The sequence below is a fragment of the Mastacembelus armatus genome, chromosome 4 (assembly GCF_900324485.2).
Source record: "Mastacembelus armatus chromosome 4, fMasArm1.2, whole genome shotgun sequence".
In the NCBI taxonomy this organism is placed as follows: Eukaryota; Metazoa; Chordata; class Actinopteri; order Synbranchiformes; family Mastacembelidae; genus Mastacembelus; species Mastacembelus armatus.
Genome location: NC_046636.1, coordinates 5,335,679 through 5,362,521, shown reverse-complemented (window position 1 = coordinate 5,362,521; position 26,843 = coordinate 5,335,679). Strand labels below are relative to the sequence as shown.

Here is a 26,843-nt window from a genome sequence, read left to right as displayed (position 1 = left end):
TTTACCAGGGAGATAATGATGAATGGTTTATATATTTATTATTCATAATTGTACTATTGGAAAATAGTTCAGATTAGCTCTGTACTGACAAGAGGACCACTCTCTTAAAATTTAACACCTGCACCTGAGAAAATGTTTGGAAACTATGGCCAGAAATGTTATAATAATAATGTTGCTGATAGATAAAACTTCATTGTTGGTGACAGATCTGGGACAGATTAGAATGACCTTAATAAATAGGATTACATGAAACTGTCTTAAAGGACCTCTGCAAGGGCTGGTAACAGATTAGCCAAAATAACTTTGTATGCTAGTGATGTGGTGGTATTGTAGCTGTACATCTGTGTATCAGTTTTTTTTTTTTGTAGTTTTTTTTTATTACTACCCACTACTGACTATAAAACTATTGCAGCTTTAAGAGCACTACCAAGAGCACAGAATGAAGGATGGGTGCATTGGTATGTGTATTTAAATTCTGGATGCACTAGTGACAGAAAGAAATACATCTGTTTTAAGTTGGTCTCATGGTTTACACAAATGTGTCTTTAATTTGAGCATGGGGCTGTGGTTGGAGGTGACAGTTGGAGCACTTCTAGCACTTCTGATTTATTAGATGTGTTTTTGGCTCAGATAATTTTCATTATCATTCCCCACAAAGCAAAGAAGGAGAAACAACTTTTGGGAAAGGCTCAGTGAAATTGAATCCATTACATCGACCTAGCCAGTCCTAGAATTTCAATGTACTTGCATAAGTTTGGACTGGGTTGTCAATATGCTTAATCATCTTTCACTGAATTTGGTGAATCCACAATGTGCTGCTGACACTGCTGCTGTATTATTATTGAATCTCATTTGTTTGCAGAAGCATTACAGCCTTCACATATACTTACAGGCAATTTACTAACTTTCTGTTGGAAGAATTAATCTAACACTATTACGATAAAATGGGTAGGTTTTTCTTGTTTGTGAATTGTTTTCAAAGTCTTTGAGAGTCATTCCCTCACACTGTCTTACTGGGGAAATTTTGAAAGGTCTTTATTCGTATGTGTTTGCCACGCCTCTTTATCCGTCTGCACATACACACAGCTGATTGCCTTGAAACAAAAAGGGGTCACACAGTTAACCATTGTTGGTGTGTTGACGGACAGCAAACTGAAGGCACAATGCACAAGGCAGCAAGCTGCAGGGGCTGGTATAGACTAGTACCACTCTCTCTCTCTCTCTCTCTCTCTCGCTTTCACTCTCTCACTCTCTCACTCAGAGTAAAAGGCAGGGCTTATGGTGCATTTTTACAACACATACAGAAAATCCTGTAATCCTTACTTAAACTGTCACTTGAACTATAGTGTACTGTGGCAATGGCAGGTTGTGTATCCATGAATGACAGCAAGTAGAGGTGAGCAGAGCAAACAGGCAGGCAGGTCTAATACTCAGCAGAGGGGACTGTGTAGGAGGAGAGCATTCAGGACTTTTCTGTTAGAGACAAGAGAACAGACGTGGAAACAAAACATAAACCAGACAAACTGTGTTCTGCTGTAGCTTACTGTAATTTGACATATAAAGTGTCTATATTTTTTACCAGCTGATGATATATTTTAGTATCTGATCAAAGTTTGTACTTTACATACAGTATATTTTACAGTATACTGTGATAACTTCTTTATGTGTGTTCATATGCTTTGTCAAAGTTCAGTTATAGTTTGTCGATCTTTAAATACATGTACAGCTTAGGTAAAGCTGTGATCTGTTCTGTACTGGGGCTAAGTCATTTTTATAGCAGAAACAGTACAAATAATGTCTAGTCATCTCATCAAGGAGACACAGTCATAGGTACATGATTTAAAGGAATAGTTCACATCATTTTGTCACTGTGTCACTTTATCTGTTCATTTTTGAGAGCTAGCCAAACTGAAGGCATTTTTGTCAGGCTACGTCTCAATAGGCCCTGGTTGGCTATTTGCCTTATCAGTCTTTATTCTTAGCTAAACCAACTGGCTGCTGGCATTGGCTTCGTATTTAGCTTGTAGATGTGTGAGTGGTATCGATCGTCTCATTTAACTCTGCAAAAATAATACGGAAAAGAGTAGGCTTAATTCCCAAATGTCAAAACTGTTCTCTTTGGCCTCAAAAGCATAAACCTGAATTAAAACTTCTGAACTGAATATTCCATAATACCTTCAATAGCATATGAAAATATTTTAATTGAAAAAATCCTGTATGGAAAACGAGTTGAATGTTTATATGTCTCTGTGCTAATGTTAGACATTACACTTTGTTAGGATAGGAACTACATATAAAAACCCTCTTCCTCTAAAACAAGATACAAAAAAAGCTTTATTTCCAAATATTTCCCTTTGCTTCCTGTGGACAAACAGTGTTTTATAAATTAGTGAAAACACATGATAACACACAATTATTATTATTATTAAAAATTGTTGTGAAATATGTTCCCAGACAAAATAATCGACTGATTGTAATATTGGAACAACAGAGATGCAATACAACAAGTCAGGAGTCTCTTCTGTGCTGCTGGCAGTTCAGCTGAGTTTCTGTGCTGCATTGTATGCTCAAAAGAGGGAGTGAATTACACCACAAACTGCTATGAAGAAGAATAAAGGCCTGGGGAGGTTGACATAGAAAAAATGAAGCGTCATGGAGAAACAATTACTTCAACATATTGTCAATATTCTCAGATTCTGCAAAGAGAGAAATCCCTTCAGGTTTTAGCTCTGTCCTATCCCCTTCACATGGACCCTCTTTCTTGTCCTTCAAAGCATTTTCCACAGGGGACTAACTAGTACAGTATAAACAGACAACAATATGACAAGCATTTTTGCACTATTCCTGCAGTCTCTGCCTCAAAGCTGCAAGCTGATTTGGAGCACAAGGACAAGGTTACAGGCCCTATGGGAGTGTGTGGATGGTATTATATTACTCTGCCAATGCCTCTGACAATATTGTGCCTTATTAATCATTGATCTGGTCGCTGGTGTTAGTTTCAATGCACTGGGGATTATGTTCACAGTGCTAAAGGTGATGATACATTGGAATTTTTTAAGGCAATGGAATACATTACATATTTTTGATTTAGAAAAAAATGGCCCTTTGAGAAATGATAACTGACAATGATCCATCATAGTTACTCTATACTGGCACTACATAATCTGTTGGTTAATATGTCACACAGCAGAAAGCAGCATGTTTCAGTGGGCAAGCCAAGAAAATTGTATATATCAATATGACTTTTCTTTCTGAAGAAAGCTAGATTAAAAATAATGTTTATTTCCCCAAATTCTGCTCTAATTAACCTTGAGAGATATCACATTAAAAGAGAGGAAATGAGAGCTTGGCAGAACCAAACAGTGTCACAAAGTTATCAGTTCATTGTTCACAAATTAAATTGTTTTACTTGAGTCCTGAGGAATCATTAAAAAAATTGCAGGTCAGAGTTGATGCAACAGCCTTTCCCTTCTGAGCTACATTAGTCTTAGAAGGAGGGGTGATGTCTTGTTTCCATTCAGAGTGGAGAAAAATGTCATGCGTCCTCCTGCACTTGTCCTCTGCTGTCCGTTGGTGACAAGGAGCCAGAGAAACAGTGAGAGGAGAGGAGAGAGGAAGACAGAGACAGAAACTATCCATTCATCTAGAAGCATCTGTGCCCTTTAGGTTGTCCGGAGTTGGTAATCTGCCAAGAAATGTAACAGCACAGTATAAATACACAGCTCTTTCCCCCTCATCATACCTGCACATCATTTCACTGCCAGTATTAGACCCATTAAATTCCCTAAACAAGATTTGCAGAAATACTAGCCATAATGCCACTCAACTAAATCATATTACAAATATTTAATACACCAACTACCTTAGAAGAATTTCCAAAAGAAAATAATTATATCTAACTATAACATTTATGACAGACGGTATTAGAGATATCATAGTCAATTTAAAAAAACAGATGTGAACTGTCATCCCCCTTTCTGTATTCAACATAGTGATTGGTATTTCCAGGTTCTACTCCAGAAGTAATCTTCTGTAAAGCAACAGTATAGTTAACAATATATAAAAGTGTAGTGTTCTCAGCAGAACGCTGTGCTGTTCACTCCACATCTCTAGACAATGATGGTAATGTATTTTAAAAAATTTGTTCTTTCAGCTTGTTTGTTTTTAGCAGCTCTTAACAAACAACATTTCCCATAAGCCTTAGAAAAATGCATGTTAAACATTACAGCTCTGCAGAAGTTCATGGGCGATTTGATGAAGGTGCTGTGGAAGCCAATTTGGCTTAGAAACCAGAAACCCTGGAACACATTTTTTTTTTTTTTTTTTTTTTTTTCAGAAAGACCAATTACAGAAATGCTAAATGACAGACTTCACTGAGTTATATATGTTAATTGGACAGAGGCTAGCCAGGAGATCACAACGTCAGCTCTCTGTAAAGAATTGGTTTTCTTCGTTTGGTTTGGAAGCAACTGACCTGAAACAGCAACCTGGTCTCAACCCCGTCATGCATCTTTGAGATAAACTGAAGCCCTGGCATGTACAGTGTAAATCCGTGGTTAAAAGTAGAGCCCTGCATGTTTATTTTTGAGTATGACTTTCATTATCAGTATACCAACTGGAGAGTAATGCTGCCTGAGCACACTGATCAGTGATAGTCTGATATTCATGAGCTTACTGCTGTACAGTGCAACTACTAAATGCCTGTTCATCACTCATTAATAAGTCAGTACAGTAAGTCGACACTATTGGGGTATTGTTGCATCAGTATAAGTGTGTGTCTGTGTAGTACTGAGTGAAACGTGATCATCATCATCGTCTTTTTGTCCTCTCCCTCCCTGTGCTGCTGATGGTAACAGTATGAGTAAGGTGATAGCCTTCCCTCCAGTCCCCCTTCATCACTCTTCTTTCTCTCGCACTAGTACTAATGTTTTGTTCTTCTACTCTTTATTCCTCTCTCCTTTGCTTCTTTGCTGATGTTACAGCAAGGCGATAGTAACCTTGGCATTCGCTGATTGCCACCATGGGAGCTTCCTGGCACTCTGTGGCATCATTCAAACTCTGCAACCCCTGACTCATGCCTGATGAAGCCAGGTAATGGAAATGATTGATGTAATGGTGTCAGGTTCATTTCTAGGGCATATTGCAGGTAGGAAACTTAAGGATTTCTGGCGGTTGTCCAGTAGGGGTACTGGGCTTCCATCTCTCTGTATCATTTCCATTTGCCCTCCATTACTAGTGAGCTGGTAAGGATACTGCAGCTTCATCAATATACTGCAGCTTTAATGTGGCGATATGCACTGATATGTGATCTATCCAAAAATCTAACATGGTTTTAATATAAACACGTTGCTCCTAATATTTTTCATAGGTAAAATCTCAGGTTAGTGGCCTGAAAGAAGTCCAAAGCTCACAAATGCTGAAACATTTCTTGGTCCTTGTCTCCCCTGGTGTCACTCTTGAATTTGGCAGATGTGATGCAGATGGCTTTATTCAGATGGCAATGACTAGTCTTAAGATCCCAGCTGCTTGCTTTGCTAAACAAATGTCTGCCTTTTCTTGACTTTACAGCAGCCCTGTTCAAATCTGGACAACAGAAAAACATTTAACCAGCCCTAAAGAATAAAGAGCTGTATGCCCTGAGGTAGCAGGTTTGTAAAGTTTCTTATCTTGGCATCCTGCGTGGCGTGCTCAAAAGCCCCTGAGGCCATGGCTCATGGGGACAGAGCCAGGTAATGGATATGATGGATGTTACACAGCTGGGTTCATTCTTGGGACACATGCTGAATAGTGACGAAGAGCGAACAATTCTGACGCTGTTCGTACAGGGAAAACGCCACATTTAATCTGAGGTAACCTCTGATTTGCTAATCGGTTTTAGACTCGAAACCATCCTGCTTGAACGAGCCATGTAAAAGAAAAATAACAAAAATCAAAACAGCAAACCTGGAATTCAGACATTTATCAGTGAGCACTGGATATGTTTTATTTATGTCATACAGTTCAACATTTATAGCTTAATAATGTGTATTTTTCACTCAATATTTGTTTTTGAATGTGTTTTATAAATAATCTGTTTTGCCATTTTTGCCTGTGGGTGATACCTCTGTCTCTGTCTGACGAAACCACATTGATAGACCAGCTGAGTTTGAGAGATAAACTCTTAACCTCACATAAGGATTTTTTTTTAACTTCAACTTTTTAGGTTTTCAGAGGGATGCAACAGGTTGCCAACATATTTTTTAGCACCACAAACTCTGACCTCATGTTACCATAAAAAATATCATATTCAGTCCCACAAGGTCCACAAGGATGTACAGATTTTAAATGCATGAAACACTGCAGTGGTATCAGATTAGTACTAGATATCATAAGTGAGTAAGCATCCTAACCTCCACATAACCTCAATGTTCACATTTATTTTTATCTGCCCTTGTTTCTTGTATCTCTCTAGCCTGTAAATGTCAAATAAAGGCAAAAGGCAAAGCTATTTTTTTAAGTTAGGATCTTGTGTTGAGGAACAGCCTCCCATTGATAGTGTGTGTTTGTGAGGGTCTATTGGTGTATGGGTCTATTTCCATGTGTCTGTTCTCACCTCCACTTTGTGTGATGTAGCGCACCCATGGTAATGCCTGGTAACCACTCTTCTCTATAATCTTTAGGTAACGCACCTGGGGAATACAGTCATTTTTATATAGTTATTTCACTTTCACACATACAAACACATAATAGCTTTTGAGAAACTGCATTTATCATTTGACATCCACATTTTCTGTGTGTAGTGCGTGTCCCTGGCAGCCCACTTAGAGTAGCTGTATATTGTAGCTGGTTTTGTTCTGACTAATGGCTTTTTCTAGATAATGCAAGGATTGACTTTTCCTTTGTAGACTGAGATTTTTTTTTTTTGTTTCTTTAGCCACATAAACACTATAAATGTTGATCAGATTAGAGGCTGAGAACTGTGCTGTTTTTATCACCTCATGAAAGGATTCATTTGGACATACATCACTGGATGGTGACAAAATGTTTGTTACACTCTGCTGGGACATGGCCATTGTGCTTTACTGTAAGATTTACACTCACTGCAGTGGAGGGCAAGCTGTGATTTGAAGTAAGAAAAACCTTCAGGGTTGTGAAAACACTTGTTATTTATCTAGTCTGGCATTACAATGCCTTTTTGCATTCTGCATTGTAGCACAGCCTTGTGAGTGTGTGAACCAATGCATTGTTGAAATTGTGACAAGGAAGTAGGATTTTAAAAAAGCACCATCTAATGGGTGTTAATGAAGGGTCCTACCTGAATTCCAGACACAGTGAAATAGGGGATCTCAAAGTTAACTGTGATTGGTCTCTTCGCCTCAAGCTCATCACTCTCCACACTGGGTAGCCCAAAGTGTGCCCGCATTATGTACTCCTTACCACCCTACACACACAAAGGGAAAACACAACAAAGCTGTTACTGTATCAGGTAAAACATTAAACCTTGAGTGATGTTCACTTTCATTTTAGTTTGTTTGATGAATTTTGTTCCCAATCTGACTCCAATCCAAAAATCAAGACAAAAATCAATGTGAGATAAACTCTCATGTCACATCAAGGTGAACCAGGAAAAAAATTTTATGGCACCCAGCATTCACCAAACATATCTAGAGTTTAAAGACATAAAACAGGTTAATCATTCTTCTTCCCAGCAATTGCAGCACATCATCCTAGCACTGACTTTATTATTTTGTACTTTGACTTTCTGGAAATCAGTTACCATGTTGAGTTTGACTTTAAGGCTCCTGATATACTGCTTTCAAATCACAATATCCCTGTAACATTTTAAGTTCATGACTAAATAAACAGCAATTTTTCATATATTTAAATAATATTTTGAAAAAAAAATATTAGGAGTTGAACTGCATTCCAAGCTATTCTGCTTAATCTGCTGTACGGACATGTTTTTTTTTTTTCTTTTAGTCAGATATTTCATTGTGCTGTTTGTGACGTCGCCTTTTTTTCAGCAGAGCCCTGCCCATGTCAAACCAGTGGGATGAGCAGAAACCTGGTGTTGGAAATCACCAAAACTTTAAACATTGGCAAAATATTGTGTTCATGTAGAAGCTAATTGAGAAAGTCGGCTTTATGCACTTTGCTAAACAGAGTTGTAAATAACTGGATGTGCTGAAGGTTGACAGACTGTGTATTAGTTTGTTTATCCATCTCTTATCACAACAAACAGCAGCTGTATGTTTGCTTCCTCAGACCTCCATCAAACTTTACAATTTAAGTATAGTTTACTGTGAGAATGTATAATTTTATCGCAGTCAAAGGTTGACATTGACAGAGAAAATAGTTTGCAGTCATCTGCAAGCCTGATAACAATATGTCACCAGTAATGGCAATTCTTAACCCTCCTTGACAGGGTGACAACATAATGAATTACTGAGGAGATATCAGAACTTGACAGATAAAAGTAACCTCAAGTGAATTAATGCTCTGTGAGTTTTTAAAGATTTTGTAATAGTTTATATTTTAGTGATAGCAAAGACTAGTAATGAAACTGTGAAAGGAACAGCAAAAAATGGTGATGGTGTGTGTGTGGAAGGTCATTCACATCTTCATACACCTTCAGTTTGATATGAGGTATAACCAGTGGTGTAATATGTATTGAGATCATTTTCCCCAAACAAAAATAGCAATACCATGGTGTAGAAATGTAGTACTTACTTTTAGTTACTTCTAAAAGTATCCAGTAGTTACTTTTTACTACTGATATCTTATGGCTGTTTTACTCCCTTGACTGTGATGGAAAAGGATAAAGCTAGTTTGCAGCATCAATGTGTACCAGTAATTTAGATTATATTTTGTTTGTATACCACACTAACAGGGAAAGACTTGATGTTCCACTGCACAACGTTCTTCTCAGGCATCCACTTGGCACTGCCTGTGCTGGTCTTGAACTTGGGTGAGTCAGCATCACTGGGCACTGGCACCAGAATAGACACATTGTTGGCAGTGGACCGGCTCTTAAACTGACTCCGAGCCTGTGGAAAGTGACAGAAGACAAGAATTCAAATGTCATCTGACACCTTTACAATAAAGAAGCATATACAGGTACACAAATTCATATTAAGGAGGTTTTCATGATTACGCACATATAGACATGACTGCATCAAACAGATGGTAAGTGGTAATCCACCTGAGATGCATGTGTCATAAATACTAAATAAGTTTGAGTGAAGGGACTAGGTGAGCGGTAGGAACTGTGTGTGTGTGTGATTATGTTTGTGTTTCACTCATCATTACCTTCACCTTGATCTCCACACGGCTGTGAGAGAACTTTTCAATCACACTCTCGATCCATATGAGAGGCTTTACCTGTCAGGGAGCGACAGAGAGAAACAGAGTGAACAAGGTCAAGGTCACTTAAGTGAGCTGGAGTGCATGACTACAACAGTGGATGAGACGAATTATGTGGATATGGGAGACACCATAATCTTTATCATTACTACAACTCTACTGGCTCGCACTGCAACAACCATCAGTACTACTGCTACAACCCAAAATAACACCTATTGTTACCACAACTACTATTATATTTACTGTCAACTCACACATGTAATCTGAATTACTACACAGCTGCAAGACTAGTCACTAGTAAGTAGTAATGTAAGATTTTATTTTTAATACAAATTTTTGAGAGTTTGAGAAAAAACAATGATGGATAGTATAGTTCAATATAAGTTCAGTTGTTACTGTTTTTGGTCCCTGCCAACTACTATGGAAAATATCTGGTTCTTTAGTTGCTAAATATTTCAATATATTTAGTGGCTAGTTGTTAACTACATCCAAAACAGTTAAGTTGCAGGCCAGAAAACTAAACAATCTGAAATAAAACTATACACTACTGCTAATGAATGTGTAAGAGTAGGATACAAATGTTATAAGGATAAGCTGGATTGCAGTGATATCTGAGCACGTCAGGACAATTTGAGGGGTGTGTCTTGGTGTTGTGAGTGTGTTTGTGTATGTATAAGGAAAAGATCTGTTTGTGTTCCCACTCACTGTAGTGTTGAGCCGGTAGGACATGAGCTCGCTCTCGCCATCAGGAGGGATGAAAGAAATGGTACGGTCGTTCTCAAAGCGTGACAGTCGGACACACTGATGAAACTTCACATCCTCTAGCTCCACGGTTTTACTTTTCTCCCCTGACACACACAAACAGTGCACAAACAGAAGTACACAAAAAAAGACTGAGAGCTTTCCACACAGCCTTGGAGAAATCAAGGTCAAGGTATTGATGACTGACAAACATTCACTCACATTGTCTCTCATACACACAAACACAGTAAGCGCAGTGTGCTACCAAATCCATCTGCTTTCTTGTTGTCTCCCAGTGAACAATTATTTAGCTGCCACACACACACACACAGTTTGCCTTCAAAACCTGCTGCCATCATCCTCTTCACCACTGACGCCCATTCATCTGCCACTGAAATACACACCTGTGTAAGAAAATTGTTTTTATGAGCCTAAAAAACAGCCTCTGCCTCTTAAGAGATGTTTCGTCATAAGGTTCCTACTTGATTTGTTGTCAGAACATTCAGATTTATTGTTTGTGAAATTAATCCCCCTTCACCACAAACACAGGATGTTTATGGACGTACTTCATGAAGTACGTCCATAAAGAAGTTTTTATGTGGCTAGAAGATGTCAGACTTTTTTCCTACTATATAATTCCATGTACAGGGGCTTCAGAAAATAATCACAATAATCGCAGCCCTTGACTTTGTGTGTGTGTGTGTGTGTGTGTGTGTGTGTGTGTGTGTGCGCGCGCGCGCATTCTGCTGTAGGTATTAATTTAAAATGACATCATTCTTGCTCCCCAATGTGACTGCAAAAATACAGTTATGTCACTGGAGATGTGATATAAAACACACTATAATTCATATTTCAGAAGCCAAAATCATTACATTTTTATCACTTTTGCTAAATAAATGACAAAAACTTAATTAGTTGTTAAAACTGTTGTGGATTTAATTTCTACCATTAACGCACTGACTAGTTCAGCTGACTATTTCTCATTTCCAGCTGATATTTCCAATGCTATGCCGGTGTGCTGCACAGGCTGCTATAGACAAAGATCAGTAGACTGTGTCAGCTTGACCATTTTCTCCATGAACAAAATTAGACTTTTTTTAGAAAATTCCTCTCAAGGGTGGAGCAAGAGTACAGCACTGTGGAATAGGCAGTTAAAAGCACGACCTCTTTAATGGTAAAATCTGTAGTCTGCTGGAGAAAGCTCAATGCTCTGCTCCTCTGTGGTTAATGGAGGGTGCTGAGTGGTGGAAAACTGTTGTAAATGCAGTTAAATTCCCCATTCAGCAGTCAGCTAAAGCTTCACCTGCTCTGAATGCAACCCTGGACTGGGCCTCTGTGTGTGTGTGTGTGTGTGTACAGTTCATGTTTGTGTGTGCTGCTTTTTTGATTATTGTTCTCTCTCGAGTGACCACATGTTCATGCGTTAATGTATGTCTGTGTTTACAGATGTGGTGAACTTGCACATTTCTCTATTGATTTTGCTTGCGTGTGTGTTTATGACATTTTCTCGGGTGAGTGGGAACTGGCTGAGGTCAGGTCTAGGGAGAGCACAGCACTCCTGGATAAGCAGAGCAGGGAAGCCCTTTACACATGATCCTCTCTGTTTACATGTCACTTTCATTATCAAGACGAAACAGAAAAGAAAGGTCAAATGGAACACTTTCTGTCATTGCTAGGATCTCAGGGACAGAAGAGACACGTGTGTGTTAGTGCATGTGCGTACATGTCAGAGAAAGACTGGAAATATAACAGTCTCCCCTGTGGTTCACATTTGTGGCTGCTCTTAATTCTTAATACACAACGATATACAGAAGGAACCTAATCTGTTTTATGTTACAGTACAGCACAGTAGAAAAGGACATAGGGAAGCTTTTTATGAAGGGATTTGGTAACTGTTTCTTTCCAAAGCATATAGGCTGCTTTGTGTGTCCAGAAGAACAACATCTTAGCATTTGTATGTTGGTATTGGAGTATATGTAGCCTGTAGATGGATTATTCATTTAATTAAAAAAAAGATTCATTTTCTTTTTTATATAATTGTAAATTAAAAAAGAGATTACCCTTTGGTTTGAAGAGGCAGTTTATAGACAAGAAATTATCAGCAGATTTTTGATGATGGAACAGTTAGTTGGAGCCCTAGTTGGCTGCATCTTCTACCAATCATTTTTTGGGAAAAATAAATTCAAAACCAAAAACTGACATGTACATGTCTGCTCTATCCACTCACCCCAACCGGTCGAGGCAGATGGCCGCCCAAACTGAGCCCGGTTCTGCTGGAGGTTTTTTTCTTCCGTTAAAGGGAGTTTTTTTTCCTCTCCACTGTCGCCAAGTGCTTGCTCATAAGGGAATTGTTGGGTTTTTAGTTTTAGTTTTTGTAAAGTGCCTTGAGATGATTTGTATTGTGATTTGGCGCTATACAAATAAAATTGAATTGAATTGAATACATGGATCTACTTTTCAAGCAGTTGTATTACACCTCTGAGCAGGGACTAAATGAGCAACTGTTGATGCTAAAGGGTCTGGTTATAAATGATATTTTACCACAATGACTTGACTAAAGACACATAGTGTTTATGTGATATGTACTTGAATGTACCGACTTTAAACTACTAAGTAGAACCAGTGTAACTTATCTGATTCCTGTAAGGATGATTGTGGACTTCTGCCAGCAGAGGGCAGTGTTTAATGATTTATACTCACATTATGGCTGCAACTAGCTGTGATTAAAAAGTGCACATCTAGCAAACATGATAATCAGCACGACTGTGAATTAATATGTAAAAAGTATAACTGCTGAATTTGAGCATGCAAAACACATTTAATATTTTGCTTTTCTGATCATGAGGTTGTGTTATTTCCCAGACTGCAATACACAGTCGGGGAATTGGGGGCTGCATATACAGGATATCTACAGACCCTCACCTTTCATCTGCAGGGCCGTAGCCTGGGGTGAGGATTAACTCAGAGGCAACGAGGCTAGACAGTGATGGAGCCTTTCCCTTTCAGTAAGGAGCAGTGGGAGAAGAAATGTAGTCAAAGGAGAGGAAGCAGAAAGAGAGAGAGAGAAAAGAGGAGAGGTTGTTGCAGGCATAGGGACAGAGGGTGTAGCAGTGGGAGACATTACTGGAAAAAGTGGGAAAGTAGTAAGAGAGGAAAAGGAAGATGGATGAAAGCTAAGCTGAGTGTGGGATTGGAGGAGTGAGTAGCTTAGACAGAAAGAGGAGGTAAAGGTGGAAGTATGAGGGTGAGTTCAAGATGAGTGGAGAATCAAAGGCAAGTGTTCAACCTTCAACCAGTAGCATAATCACAAATAATTTTTGGCAACTCAAAATTGAATTTTTCTTCGTGTTATTTGCCTTGGATGTTTGATCATCAGTATGCAGGATATATGAATGCAGAATACATGTGCAGTCTGCCACTAGGCTGTTTTCATCTTTACCTGTTGAAGGTGAGAGGTTCCTCTCTGCTCACCTTCAGTCTAACTCAAGGACATGTGGTATGTTATTTTGTGACATAACAACTAGTCTGGAAAGTAGTTGTGGTTCAATATTCTACTTATGTGTAAGCCTGAAACCTCTAGTGCAGATACATATTAAATTAAATTAAATTAAATTAAATACAATTATAAATCAATACATCAGGACACATTTGGACCATGACAGTGGGTATACTGTAGATGAAGACATGTACATTGAGCAGAAATATTTGCTGAATTTGATTCAGGTAACGTCTACTGTCTATGTGACTGTAGTACCTCCTTATTAATGCTCAGTCACATGATTACCTGTAGACACTGAGACTGATACTTACTGCCTGTGATCTCAAACAGCACTTTGTCATTGAGGCCCAGTCTGAGTTCAGGCATCCCCGACAGGACTACTTTGAGTTTGATGCTGCCCACTATTTCACTGCGCAGAACGCTGCCACTGGCACTCACCTATACAAAAACGAGCAAGACATTGCATTAAACATTGTCAAATTATATCAGTTTGAGACATGTAAGCAAAGTATTGGTGTCACAACGTCTTAATAAGGCTCGGAAACATAAATAAACTACCCTGGTCACAGAAAAGGAAGTGAAGACCGCAGTTTCCTAACTGCAGTTTCACTTTAATGTTATAATAAGCTGCAGTTGTATGTTGAGTTGTGCTTGAGGTGTTGTTTCAAGGACAAAGACATCTGAGAAGAGTCATTTCTCTTATTTATACCTCTGAAAGACACAGTATCTTTATGTATACAAATGGGTTCTGGTTTTTTACTGCAGGAAATCTTGGAGTCTTTGGCTATACATCTCAGTTAAAAATATTAGTTTTTCCTCTAATCTGATTATTAGTGTAAAGTTACTTAATACTATAATAAATTAAATAATATAAAAAGTCACATCACATCAAGGTGAAAATGTTGTGTACTCATCTCACTTGTTGAGTATTCACTGATGTTTCCTAGTGTATTTTGCCTAATTTACAAATATTACAGTAAAATACAAAAGAGGACTGCTGATATTAGAAACCATTTCCTTAGAAATTCAATTCAAGGAAAGAGGAAAACAAAGACCATTCGAGCACTGACACCCCTGCTTAGCCTCAAGGAAACCGTGGTCATCTATTTAAAACCAAACTGCTGGAGAAAATCCATGACTTTAAAAGCTGAATAAAACAATGCATAACAAATGGAAAAAGAAAAGAACCAGCAGTATTGTAATTAAATGTTTTTCATTTGTAACATACCCTTTTGCAGCTATGATCTCAGAACAAATATTTATTCCTCTGATGGTGAATTTGCTCACAATTCATCACTAAACATCAAGTTAATTAAGTGCTTCAGTTTCATCCAGAATATCAAATAGAAACATAATGGATCTTATTGGTGTGGGAAAATCAATTCTTAAATAACAATATGAATAATGTCACATATTTGCATTAAAAACAGAAGTCCTGGCCTCTTTATCAGCTGGATACACACCATCTGTTCACTGGATGAATAATATCTATGAAATGGTTTTGATAAGACAAACTGAGCTGCAGCCATTTTCCACAGTATAGTGCACACTTGTGTGATAAGTCTGCAATGTGCAGCTGTGTGCAATATCTACTTCACTGAGCTGCACAATTAAATGACTGTACATTGTAATAATATATCTGCAAATCCCAGAAAGTTAACTGGACCAGTGCTACCCACAAAAAACTCATTTTAAGTTTAATAAGAAAGTAGCCTGATACTATGCATCCTTTCTACTAGCATATCCAGCAAATGTAAACTATGGATAGCAGCAGATATGAACAGAGATGGGAAATATGATGCAAAATTTTAAAAAATCCAAATCTGTCCCTTTCTGTCAAATTATTTTTTTTCCTTTTTTGGTTCAAATTTAAAATATGATGTTGACCTAGCCAACATGGTCCTCACCAGTAGATTTACTGACTCAATGACATCCATAAAAACTTCATTCTTCCTGTACTTGATGCCCTCTGACCGCCAAGACACAGCATTGGTGACAGTGGCAGGAGGTCGAGGAGCCCCAACCTCTAATTTATGACCCTGCTGGGTGATGTATCTGAAAGAGACAAAGGCAGAGAGAACAAACTGTTAAACTGTTTCTGAATTCAGTCTACAACTTGCTGAGTGGAACACCTGAAAACACACGAATCACATGCGCCCCTCTAATTTAAAAACTAATGGTCATAGGCCTCATTAAAGCATTTTAGAAAGAGACATCATTTGTAATTTTGGTAAAATACCTGAGAATCGGTTGCAATGTTAAAATATTATTTCTTAATCTCATCTGTCCACAAAATAATATTCTCAATTTAAAGAAATCCAAATATAAACATACAGGATGTGTATCTTTCAGCATGAAGCCAATCTCTCAAGAAATGTTTTTATATAGTTTGTATAAATCACAACTCATGACTCAAAATAAAAGACTTATGTTTTATGAATCCTAATCATGAATGTAATTGGAATATGGAGATTTAAATAAACCCACTGTGACTGCAGAGATAATTATGTGACTTTCATGCATTGTTTAAATAATGTAACAGTATTACGGATTGCTTTGGTAAATAAAACCTAAGCATTAAGTGCCCAACCATCAGATGCCAGACCCATTTTAATGCTTAGATTTACCAAGGATTTGAAACTGATGGGTGTCCTTAGGAAATTCCATCTGTTTATGTATTTGATGATGGGAGTGTGTGTGATGGGTTAAGATGCACTGATTTTGGTGATTACTTTGTGAAGAGATACATGTCTTTTATTAAAAAGACCACACAATAAAAAGAAAATAATACTGGACCGAGGAAAGGCAGACACCCTCTTTAATTTTGCTTCAGAGTATTTTCATTTAAAATAGCTGTCTTGTTGCATGAGGAAATGATGCAGATGCACTGAGGATGAACTTAAAATCTTAAAGGTTATAAAACCATAACAATCTGATTTGAAAAAAGCTAAAGCACTTTAACTTTAGATGAACTGCCATTGATGGCACTCTGGTTTATCACTGAGTGACCTCTTTTGTATTACAGATTTGATCCATAGTTAATATAAAAATATTGATTGATGCAACTCTGAAACATGAATATCCCTATACTCCATTTATTTGGTCTAGTTGTGACTGGCAAAAACAAATCAGTAAACTGAATTTGCATATTTTTTATGAGGAAGAATATTTCTTGTCTATCTGTTTATCCATCCATCTATCCAACACATTGGCTGCACTGAGTTTTCTAGTCTCCTTGTGTGCAAATTTGTAATACCAGTCCTCTCTGGCTGTGTCCACGGAGACATAATGACTTCTCAGGAGAATAGGAGAGAGCTGTACTAAGATAAACATCATGTGACCAGGCCTGTTTTACCCCAATGCCTGTCCCCCACCAGTTCTCATTGGTGTCATTTCTGCTGCAGAACTGTCAGGATATTTACACCACCCAATCAGTTTTTACTGGAATATGTCCAAAATAGTTATTCCAGATTAGGCTTTAACATTAAATAAGTTGGTTCATTCTATATAGTTACATGCATTTTCAATTTTCACCTTTATTTGACTAGAAAATTGAAAAAAAAATGGCTGTTTTCAAGACAACATATTATGCTTTAGATATTGTGTTATAACCATTTTGAATCAGTGCTATTGACCTGCAGTTGAACAAACTAGTGAGAAGTAATTAATAATCACATCAAATGTTGTGTGTAACACCTGCTTAAATTAACTCAATTTATTGTTCAAAATGAAATGTGACCAAATATTTTTGTAGGACTAACACAACTATGAGAATGACCTGATTTACACAGATACATGTACATGTTCAGCTTATACTATCACTGAAGCTCTTTTGTGTCTCCAGCCTTTATGTCCTTACTGTCCTTCTCTCCTATTTTGAGTTGTCCCTCACCTTTTTGCCTCCTCCTTTAAACATTTCCCCCGGAGGCAGTGACATACTGACCCAATGTTCAACATGAATTTTCTGTCTTCAGTCTCCTGTTTTGCAAATAAGGAGGTAAATATGCAACACTCTCAGTATAGCAAAAGTAGTTATGATACAGTTTTCATGGAAATTCTTCAGCCCCAGAAAAGTTGGGTGAAGTGATACATCTCATGAATGGTGCAGCCCAAAACTGCTACTTGCTTTTGAAAGAAGCAGTGCCAGTGACTCTTACCACCACTGTCAGGTATGGTGTCATGTAAGTCAAGGATACTACTAATATGTCAATCTTGCTCCATATTCATATTCAACTGTACAAAGAACATGGACTTGAAATCCTGAATAAACTAGAACATGTTTTGCTTTCCTTTGTTAGGTTTTCATTTCTACCTGCAAGGAATATCTGCTTTCTCTGTTTCTGATCTTTATCCCAGGTTCTGAGGGGAATATTAGCTGTTAAATGCTCCTCTAGTTGGTACAGTTAGTTGTTAGACCTTTTTTGCTGAAAACAGCTTCCTGCTGCAGCCAAAAATGAGACTAGAGTAATGAGATTAAAGTTGCAGCCAGGCAGCTAAACAATGAGCTGAAAGTTGCTGTAAAGCTCCATAAAGCCAAGTGAAGCTGCAGATTTAGGTGATACTTCACTTTAGATTCATCACCAAGAATGGGAAGTATCACATTGTCAGAATGTTTTTGTATAATCTGTCAGCAAGTTTAAAACATTGATTATAGCCTGTCTAAGTTAATTGAGAATGAGCCAAGTGTCATAACCCATGAGGAAAATAAAAGTCTGAACATAAACACTAACTGAAGTGTATTGTTTTCAGTTCAGCTGTACATTTTCCATCCAAAGCCAGGACAAGAAGTGCTAAATAAACAATTTAGATTGATTGACGGATTGAGGCAAAATTTTCTCCCTTGTTTTCTGTCCCAGTTCCTCCCACCTAGAGGGTCCTGAATGCAAAGTCTGGAAGTGCTAAAAGATGAAAGTCGGTGACAAGTGGGCTTGGGGTCGACGTTGGGTTGTTTTGTTGCTTTACTGTTTGTTCTGTTTTGCCCTGATTCTCCTCAGAAATGCTAATGAAAGGCTCTGGATGCGGTGTTGGCAGCATACTGACACATTAGCATAACAATAGCAATCATAACAACATACACTCACACACACATCCACACATGCATGAAGCTTCATACAAAGACACACACATGAACACATTCACATGCATATGCATCCCTGCACTTTCACTTGCTCAGTCTCTTGTATCCACCCACATATAAGAATACACACACACACACACACACATTTGTACTCTCACCAGGTAGGTAGAATTATAATGTAAGAGAAAAGGTGCATTTTTTGTATTGGTCAGGGTATGAAAAGGTCAAAGTACTAGGATAGCCTGCAGACAGAGAAACACAGTGAACGTATGTCTGTGTGTATGTGTGTGTGCACAAGAGAGAGGCAATGCTTTTGTGTGTCTCCTTGAAGAAAAGAAGAGCAGAGCTTTTCTGTTTAGAGTCTTAAGTGTGCCCAGCTGACAGTGGCATTGTCTTTGAGTGCCAATGGGAGCCTGGTAATTATTAGCCCTGTTTAGACCCCAAATATTGTTCTTATACACCCTTGCAACCACAACGAAGCCTTGCATTAAATTAAAATTAAACATCAATTATATATTACCAGAAAAACCCAATTACATTTGAGACAGGAAAAAGGAAACAATACACCATGCAAATTTCATATCGACTTTAAAGTTCAGTGTTAATTAAAAGCAAAGCTGATCATGTACACACAGAGCCTATGTTACCCTGGTACTGCAGGCTGGCTACAGAGTGAATGTTGAGCTTTTTCCTGGAAACAAATGCCTCTCAGAGGAGCCAAGAGGAGGGGGAAAAAGTAACACAGCACTGAGTACACGAGAACACAAAACACTAGTGAAGCCCAGGGATAGTAGTTGCTTCAGTTCATTTCACTCACTGAATAAAGCTCAGTACTTTGCTGAATGAAAAAATAGGCCTACAGCACTACAAATAGAAGCACCATGTACTCTGATTCTCTCTCTGCCGGTCACCAACAGAATAAAATACAAAGCTATTATCTCATGTTTTGTTATCCGACAGATGATAATTGTGCCACTTGAGCTAATGTGGTTACATTAAAATCAGACTAAAGTGCCGCAATTACAGCGATTGAGAGTTTCAAACTTTAACCTTACTGTATAACTTTATCAGCAGGTGTTACCCTTAAATACCAGAACATAGTGCTAACACACACAAAAATGATTCGTTTTGTCAATTTTAAAAATGGTCCAAATTTTAGAAAAACTGGTTCAACAGCAACTGCTTCACTATTCTGCTAAGATTAGTCACTCATATCTAAGATTCAAATTGATGATGCTTTGACTCATGAATATACTGTAAAGACACCCCAGTCTTTAGTAGAGTTGTATTGCATGGTGGACTACCATGGATTGTGCAATAGTTTTCTTACTCTTGTAGTATTTTGCTGTCAGTTGTCTGAGGGAAGCCGAAGTCCATCACTTCGTCCATCAGCTCGTACACCGTCACAAAGTTATCTCGAATGCTCTCCTCCTCAAGCTCCTTAAAGTACTCCTTAAATACCTGCAAGAAACATACTTTGTGATATACAGTACTATGTGCACTGTTGGCTCTATTCACTAAATCAATACAGAAAACCATAGAAATATGTATAACCACAGTCAGATGAATAAAGAAAACAGAAAGAGGAGGGATACATGCACCTCAAGTTTTTCATATTCATCTGGCTAATAATGTGATGCAGTAACAATCTACAATAATAACAAACATTGAATATACATTTCTGATTGTGTATTAAAACTGTACATTTCAAAAGTAGAAAGCCAAAGGTAAAAAGTGAAGCCAAAGGTAAAGAAAGAAAATCTACCAGCCAATTCTTCTAAAGCTAAAAAATGAACATGCTATATCTTATTTGTTTAATGTGTATAAAAAACAAATACATTCAATATTTTCTGGTCAGGGACAGTGACCTTCAGGAGTCTCTGCTGGTTCCCTGGCAAGTTCACAGTGACAGCATGACTCCAAGAGTTCAGCCAAGAAATAGTCTGGCACATAACACCTCTGAAAGCTCAACTGTTTTTTTGCCTTTATAAATGTATTTATTTAGTTTATGAGCATATGCCCTAAATGAACCACTGTTTCTTTAAGAATCTGGACTAATGTCTCAAAAAACCCCAAACATACCTGGATTATTTTATAAAGGAAGGAATACACCAGAGCAGCATTAGCATTCTTCTTGGTTATCGCCACCACTAAAGGCAGTAGTGTTAAAGAACAATTGTAAATTATATGAATGACAAGAAGACAAAGATGAGATGTAGACGTGGAGAATATCGTTTAGATACTGTGAGATATCAGATGACTGCAATGAAATAAAGTTAGCAGAATGCGTCACACACGCAAGGAACTGAGAATATGGCCACAGGGCAGTAAAACAACTCAGTTGTCTAATGTACTGCACTGGGAATTCCACTTACTCACAACTGCAATATCATGCTGAATTAATAATGTGTAAGGAAATTTGACTGCCCAATCTAGCAATGAAAAAAGGAGGGAATGCAGTACAGTGAATAAGACATCACATTAAATCTGCATTCATTTTTTCATGATATGATAAAACAGAAGCCGAAAAGCTCAGCTTGCTACAGAGACCGTCCTACAGAGCCATACACAGCTCAGGGAAGAAGCTATTCAGTTACATTGTGTGTATTAGAAACTGTAAACCTCACCTGCATCAACCTTTCAATTCATTTTGCTATAGATATGATAATAAACACCCATGACTGGCAGGAGGGCAGTAGAAACTTTCCTATTAGGGCAAGCTGGTGAATTCACACAGCTCTTCAGACTTAAATCCAGTTTACTGCTCTATTTCAAACCTAAACAAAAAAACACATTATTCATGTATGTATGAACTCAGGTGGATACAGTAAAGGTTGCTGTGTTTGATCCACATGAAGTGTGCAGAGCCATGGCTGACCACCGGCGTCATCTCAGCGTCTTCTTCCCTCTTCATCAGGATGGGCATGAAGTGGTCAATCTCATTCATGTCCATATTTCCCATGTAGTTCCGGCAGATCAGCACCTGGGTGCATTACAATGAAAACAAATATAAAGGCAGAAGACACTTTTGTAGAAATGCTACAAGAAATAAAATATTTATAGCTTTTAAGATACCAAACCTGAGCACTTAGACTTTAAGATTCTTCTGGAACCATTGGCTGACAAGAACCCTAACCTCTTCTCCTTGCTGGTCTCCCAAAGAAATGTACTGTTTCCAACTTGCACCTGTATCTTTTTTGTAGCTGTAGTCGACTAATAAATGTAATAATGAACAACCAGTTTCTTAATGTGACATACGAGAGCTTACAGACTTTAACAAGGCTCAGTAGAAGGTTTGAAATAACAGCAATATTACATTAGGAAAAAATATTAGGAAAATAATGACCAATCATGGTACTTTATTTTCTCTAACATTGTAAAAAAAAATATTACATTGTGGTGTTTTACCAATTCCAGGGGTTGTTTTGGTCAGTGTCTCCAAGCCACACATTCCAGCACCCTGGCTATGGCTGAGAATGTCAGACCATTTTGGTTTGGTGAGATGTCAACATCTACTGGTTGGTTTGCTTTAAACGTTTGTGCATACCATACATTCATGTGCTCTTCTGGATTAACTGTAACTGTCACCCATGCCCTTACAACAAGTAAGCTAAATACTGTATGACCAAAAATCTGCAAAACTAATGACATTCCCACCGTACTTTGTCCTCAGCGCTAGTTAAAACATGACAGCATGGTAATTGACAAAATTAATACTCTGCAAGTATGACTGTAGAATCTTTTCTTCAAACAAGCACTTTGTCTTATGTGTATCATTCCTCTGTTTTTGTTTGTGAATTTCTGTTTTTTTAGTAATACCTTTCACAAACCCTTTAAAAAGAGCCAGAACCTGTAATAGAGGCTGGATGTGAGCTTATCAATCTAGCTATCGAGCAATCAATTACTTGTGGACACAGGTATAATTGCAGCCTTTCCCACCACTAAAAATAGACCCTCTTCATAACACATTCTTCCTCTTCTTTCTGGACTTCTGTCACTAGCAAACATGACATTTCTGTCTCTTCTTTGGTGGATTTCTTACTGTATGACTGTTGAATAGTTGAATGTCAATGAAAATTGTTGGCTCTCCCTTTCTTTGAATCTAAGAGACTGACATTTTGACATTTAATAAACATGCTGCTGGGCCACTTTCTGCAAAACAAACTGTAGATACACTGAAAATAATACACTGCAAAAAATAGTAACCAAAAGGAACTGAAGGTATACTGCCAAAATCACACAAGAATTTGAACTGCTGACAAAACTGTAGTACAACTGACAGAGATGTACACTACACTTGTTGAATATGTTTTCAGCATTTTTAGGTCAGGACAGTGACTTAAGACAGGAACAATATCAGATACCATCTTGACACTGAGTCACAGTGTGACTGCTACAACACTTCTGATCATGCCTGATTCAGCCATGAGAAACCACCACACCTCCTAATTTTAATAGAAACACATGCACACACACAGCAAGATGAGTCAGCAGCCTCGCTAGAGTCCAGACACAGAGTGAAGTGAAGAAAGAGATCAAAGCTTCTACGCTTGAGGGATCTAGATCGCACACAACAAACACTACGCTTCCCCTCTTCTTTAATAGAGGAGTCTGCTGCACAGGGGTCACACAGGAGCAGGTACAACAAAGGCTGGAGGAAATAAGAAATAAAAAAGGAAATTCCAGGAAAGTAAAGTAATCTGGCAGAGAAAAAAGGATATGGACAGGCCACTGCTGAGCTTCTGTGAGAGGAGATAGAAACCATAGAGCGGAGAGTTCAGAGTTCATCAGAGACAGAGAATGAGGTATAGACAAATCTTTGTATCAAAAAGTGCCCAGAGATTCACACTGTGTAGTTCTGAGACCAAACTTTCATAGAGAAACATAATAGCAAATATAGCCTTCAAATGAGTCTGAACTGTAAAGTCACCTCTGCTGCCATTACTAGTTATTCCATCAGAAATTATTTCAGTGGAAACTTCTCAGTAGAGCTGTGTCCAGGACATAAACAGGATGAAATCAGTACCTCTTGATGTAATATACACACATGTAAGTACATGTAAGTAAATCCTTTGTGTTGCTGTATTGATTAACTTTCTGTTGCCATGTCAGCCTACCTACAGCTGATAACAGGGATGTGAAAATAAGAACATGAGATGCTGCTTTGGTTATGCTGAGAAGCAGCGACAATTACAGCCTAAGTGCAACCACAGATTTGATTTAGAATAGCTTCTGTTTCACCTCCATATAAAAATTGGGGAAAAGATCATGAGAAATTTCAAAACTAAACATGTTTTAGTTGCAAAAAGAGACAAAAGGGAACTGTGGTGATCCATTAGACATGAACTCTATAATCACCACTATTGTTACTTTAATTGTGTTTCAAAAAAAAAACAACAACCATAAAATATTAACTATTAAAACCACCAGTGGCCTTAACAATCAACAAGGAAAAATCATTGCAGGGATTTAGGGGAAGTTTGTTATTGGGACGCACAAGGCAATCAGTGAGTGAAATCAATAGGAACCACTCGCTGCTGACCTCCAAAGGCAAAGGGCAACCAGAAAACCCTCAGTGGAGTGTATGACTGGAAGGCAAACAGGAACAGAAAAAAATCTCTTCAACGCTAAGTTCTTTGTAAGAGAAAATCACTTTACATATGTTAAAGTAGAAAATTGCAGAATAATGATATTTTATTTATGGGGCTGTAAAGAGATAACAGTAGTTATTGTAGCTGAAATAAGGGCACACCGAAGGACACCAACAGACTCCACTGAGATGGTCCATCAATGCTACCATTTAATACTGTGCATGTTCACGGGGCTTCTTTGAAAAATAAGTAATTGCAAAATACAAAACAAATTTTCATCTTTCAGAGCTACAGAGTCGAGACTGTGTTCAAATAAACACAATACTTTACTCAGTGGTGAGCAGTACACTTACCGAGCTGACAATCATCATTTTGCGTCAACCCTAAAGTGTTCAGTTTACATTGTAAAGCATGGCATTGTTTGCAGATATAGCCTAATGCACCTGCCATGGACACCATTGTTTTAGTTCCAGTGGTAAATTCAATTTATCAAAAGTGAAGTGATTAAACCGATCTCAGTCGATCTTGACTAACTCTGGCACATTCACATTGTAATGCTGATCAATGTGCATGATGAGTTTTTAAATCTGGTGTCATTTTGAATATTTGAGTTTTAATCTATTGCATTTTGAACAGCTGCTTTTCCTGCATCCACTGCTGTAATAAAGGATCAGAGGATCTTGCCTGGTCAGGACAGAGCGAGGGAGAGGACTGAAGGTGAAGAGCTGCAGACTTGCTCCAGGGCAGAGACAGACAGGGACAGCGAGAAAAAGAAAACCTTTAATCTGTACAATCAGACATCCAGGCTGTGAGGGACTGAGCCTACTCCCTGATGGGGATTGTCAAGAATAAGGCTTCTTTAGTAAGTCCTTTTCTTGCCTCAGAATAAATGGACCCTAAGAGGTTTAAATATAAAACTATATAAAATAAAAAGAAATATAAATTGTGTCTCACTTCACACTACAGCATACTTTTCTAAAGATATAAAAATATTTCAAAAATGTGTCTAGCCCTTTGCCTGTGCAGCCAGAAACACCAAGCACTGCCTTTGCCAACATGAGCTAATGATTCCTGTCATTATTTACAGATTACTAATAATTGATTAGGTGTTTGATGTCATTTTGTCTTTTTGACATTTTACAAAGGGAAGAAAGTAACTGGCAGGTTAATTATTACTGGAAGTAGCTGGAGTTTAAAGCAATGTTGCCATATTGGCTTAAAGTCATTTAAACAATCAGTCATAAAAATGATGCTAATTACTAATCAATTTAGGGCTGCAACAATTCGTCCAAAAATCATCCAAAGCTTTTGTATTTTTGGTCAAATAACCAGATATTTCCATAAATCTCCACCAGGCATTTGTAAGGAGATTATTTTATCACACTTTCTAAACAAAATAATCCATTCAGATAAAAAAAGAAAGTGCAGTTCTAATGTTTGGTATTGTCACTTTCAGCATTAGTTTACACATTTCCAAATTATATTAGTATTAACTACTGTCATTTTTTATGGGGCTGCACAGAATAAAGTTTTAACGGAAGAAATAATACAGTTCACATACAATTAAAGCTGCATCGCTGCACAAGAACAAGCCCTACGTGTTTGTGTGTGTGTGTGTGTGTTTGTGTGAAACGAGTTTGTCAAGTTGAGCCTCTTCCTGACTGCTCTGTCTAACATCAGGGTTAATAGGACACAAACAGCAGAGAGGCAGATGTCAGGGAATAAAGACATGGTACATGTGGCGCATGATCCACAGTCCACTGTGACATTGTTAGGGTTTATATTGGTTATCATGCTGTTTTCTTGTGGCAGGTGCTTCGTTTAAAAGCCTGATGACAACTTCCCCACCAACAAGTCCCTACAAAACTTACCTTTCCTTTCAAGTCCAGAATAAATATCGCCGACGCCGACATCTTCTTGGAGATAAATCCTCGATTAGTGGAAGAAGCCTGGAGAAATGTGGGTCTATTGTAAGATATGGGTCACTTAAAGGGACTAATATTCGCTCCCATCACTCTCCTTCCTCTAGTCCTCGACGCTCGTCGCTCGTTTCGTTTCGCTGCAACTCGCTGCTTTTCCGGAGCGAAGTGTCAAGTGCGCTGCGGTGGCAGAACCCCAGCTTCCGGAGGTTTGATGCCCTCTCTGTTTACTTCATCCACCATTATTACTTAAAAGATTATGACCACTAATACACCTTTAAGAGCTGCACAATTACAGTGGTGCACATATGAATGCATCAATTATTATTGCCCAATAACACAATAAACACAATGGGCCATTCTGCACATTGAGTAGGCCTGCTAATACTCTAAATATACTTTCATATTTTTTTATACTGATGTAATATTTTCAATTATTTCATTTGTTAACAGAGTATTTATAAACTGTGGTACTGCTACTTTTACTTAAGTAAATAATGACACTATTATTTACTAATATTTAGACATAGTAATGACAATGACATAGTAGTATTTTAGTTATTTAGACATAGTAATGACAATAATAATAATAATAATATCGTATTTCCCCACTGCTCTTTTTACTTGCACTTCTCTGGTCTACTAGAAAAATAACCATTTTATGTTTGACCTAC

The 26,843-nt window shown here is 37.9% G+C and overlaps 1 protein-coding gene across 2 annotated transcripts; it reads right to left on the bottom strand.

Moving 5' to 3' along the window:
- Positions 1–2,316: 2,316 nt before the first annotated feature.
- ap1m3 (adaptor related protein complex 1 subunit mu 3) lies at positions 2,317–26,323 on the bottom strand. 2 transcript variants are annotated; one of them, XM_026323227.1, is made up of 12 exons: positions 26,122–26,323; positions 21,486–21,642; positions 20,742–20,809; positions 19,990–20,120; positions 15,490–15,637; positions 13,894–14,020; positions 10,048–10,190; positions 9,289–9,360; positions 8,868–9,026; positions 7,295–7,420; positions 6,593–6,668; positions 2,317–3,685 (listed from the first exon to the last, which is right to left on the bottom strand). In XM_026323227.1, the coding sequence occupies exons 1-12, from the start codon at positions 26,161–26,163 to the stop codon at positions 3,663–3,665; spliced, it is 1,272 nt and encodes a 423-aa protein (XP_026179012.1). In that variant the 5' UTR covers positions 26,164–26,323; the 3' UTR covers positions 2,317–3,662. The 2 variants fall into 2 exon arrangements, with proteins under 2 accessions (XP_026179012.1, XP_026179013.1); XM_026323228.2 differs by lacking the exon at positions 26,122–26,323 and adding an exon at positions 21,740–22,297.
- Between the last annotated feature and the right edge of the window lie 520 nt (positions 26,324–26,843).

Excerpts from the sequence above, each read along its gene's own strand:
- ap1m3 (XM_026323227.1), bottom strand. The coding sequence starts at position 26,163 with ATGTCGGCGTCGGCGATATTTATTCTGGACTTGAAAGGAAAG. Across the intron at positions 20,121-20,741 it reads TCCTTTATAAAATAATCCAG|GTATTTAAGGAGTACTTTAA; the intron begins GTATGTTTGGGG and ends TGTTTCTTGCAG. Across the intron at positions 14,021-15,489 it reads TTGAGTCAGTAAATCTACTG|GTGAGTGCCAGTGGCAGCGT; the intron begins GTGAGGACCATG and ends GTTTTTGTATAG.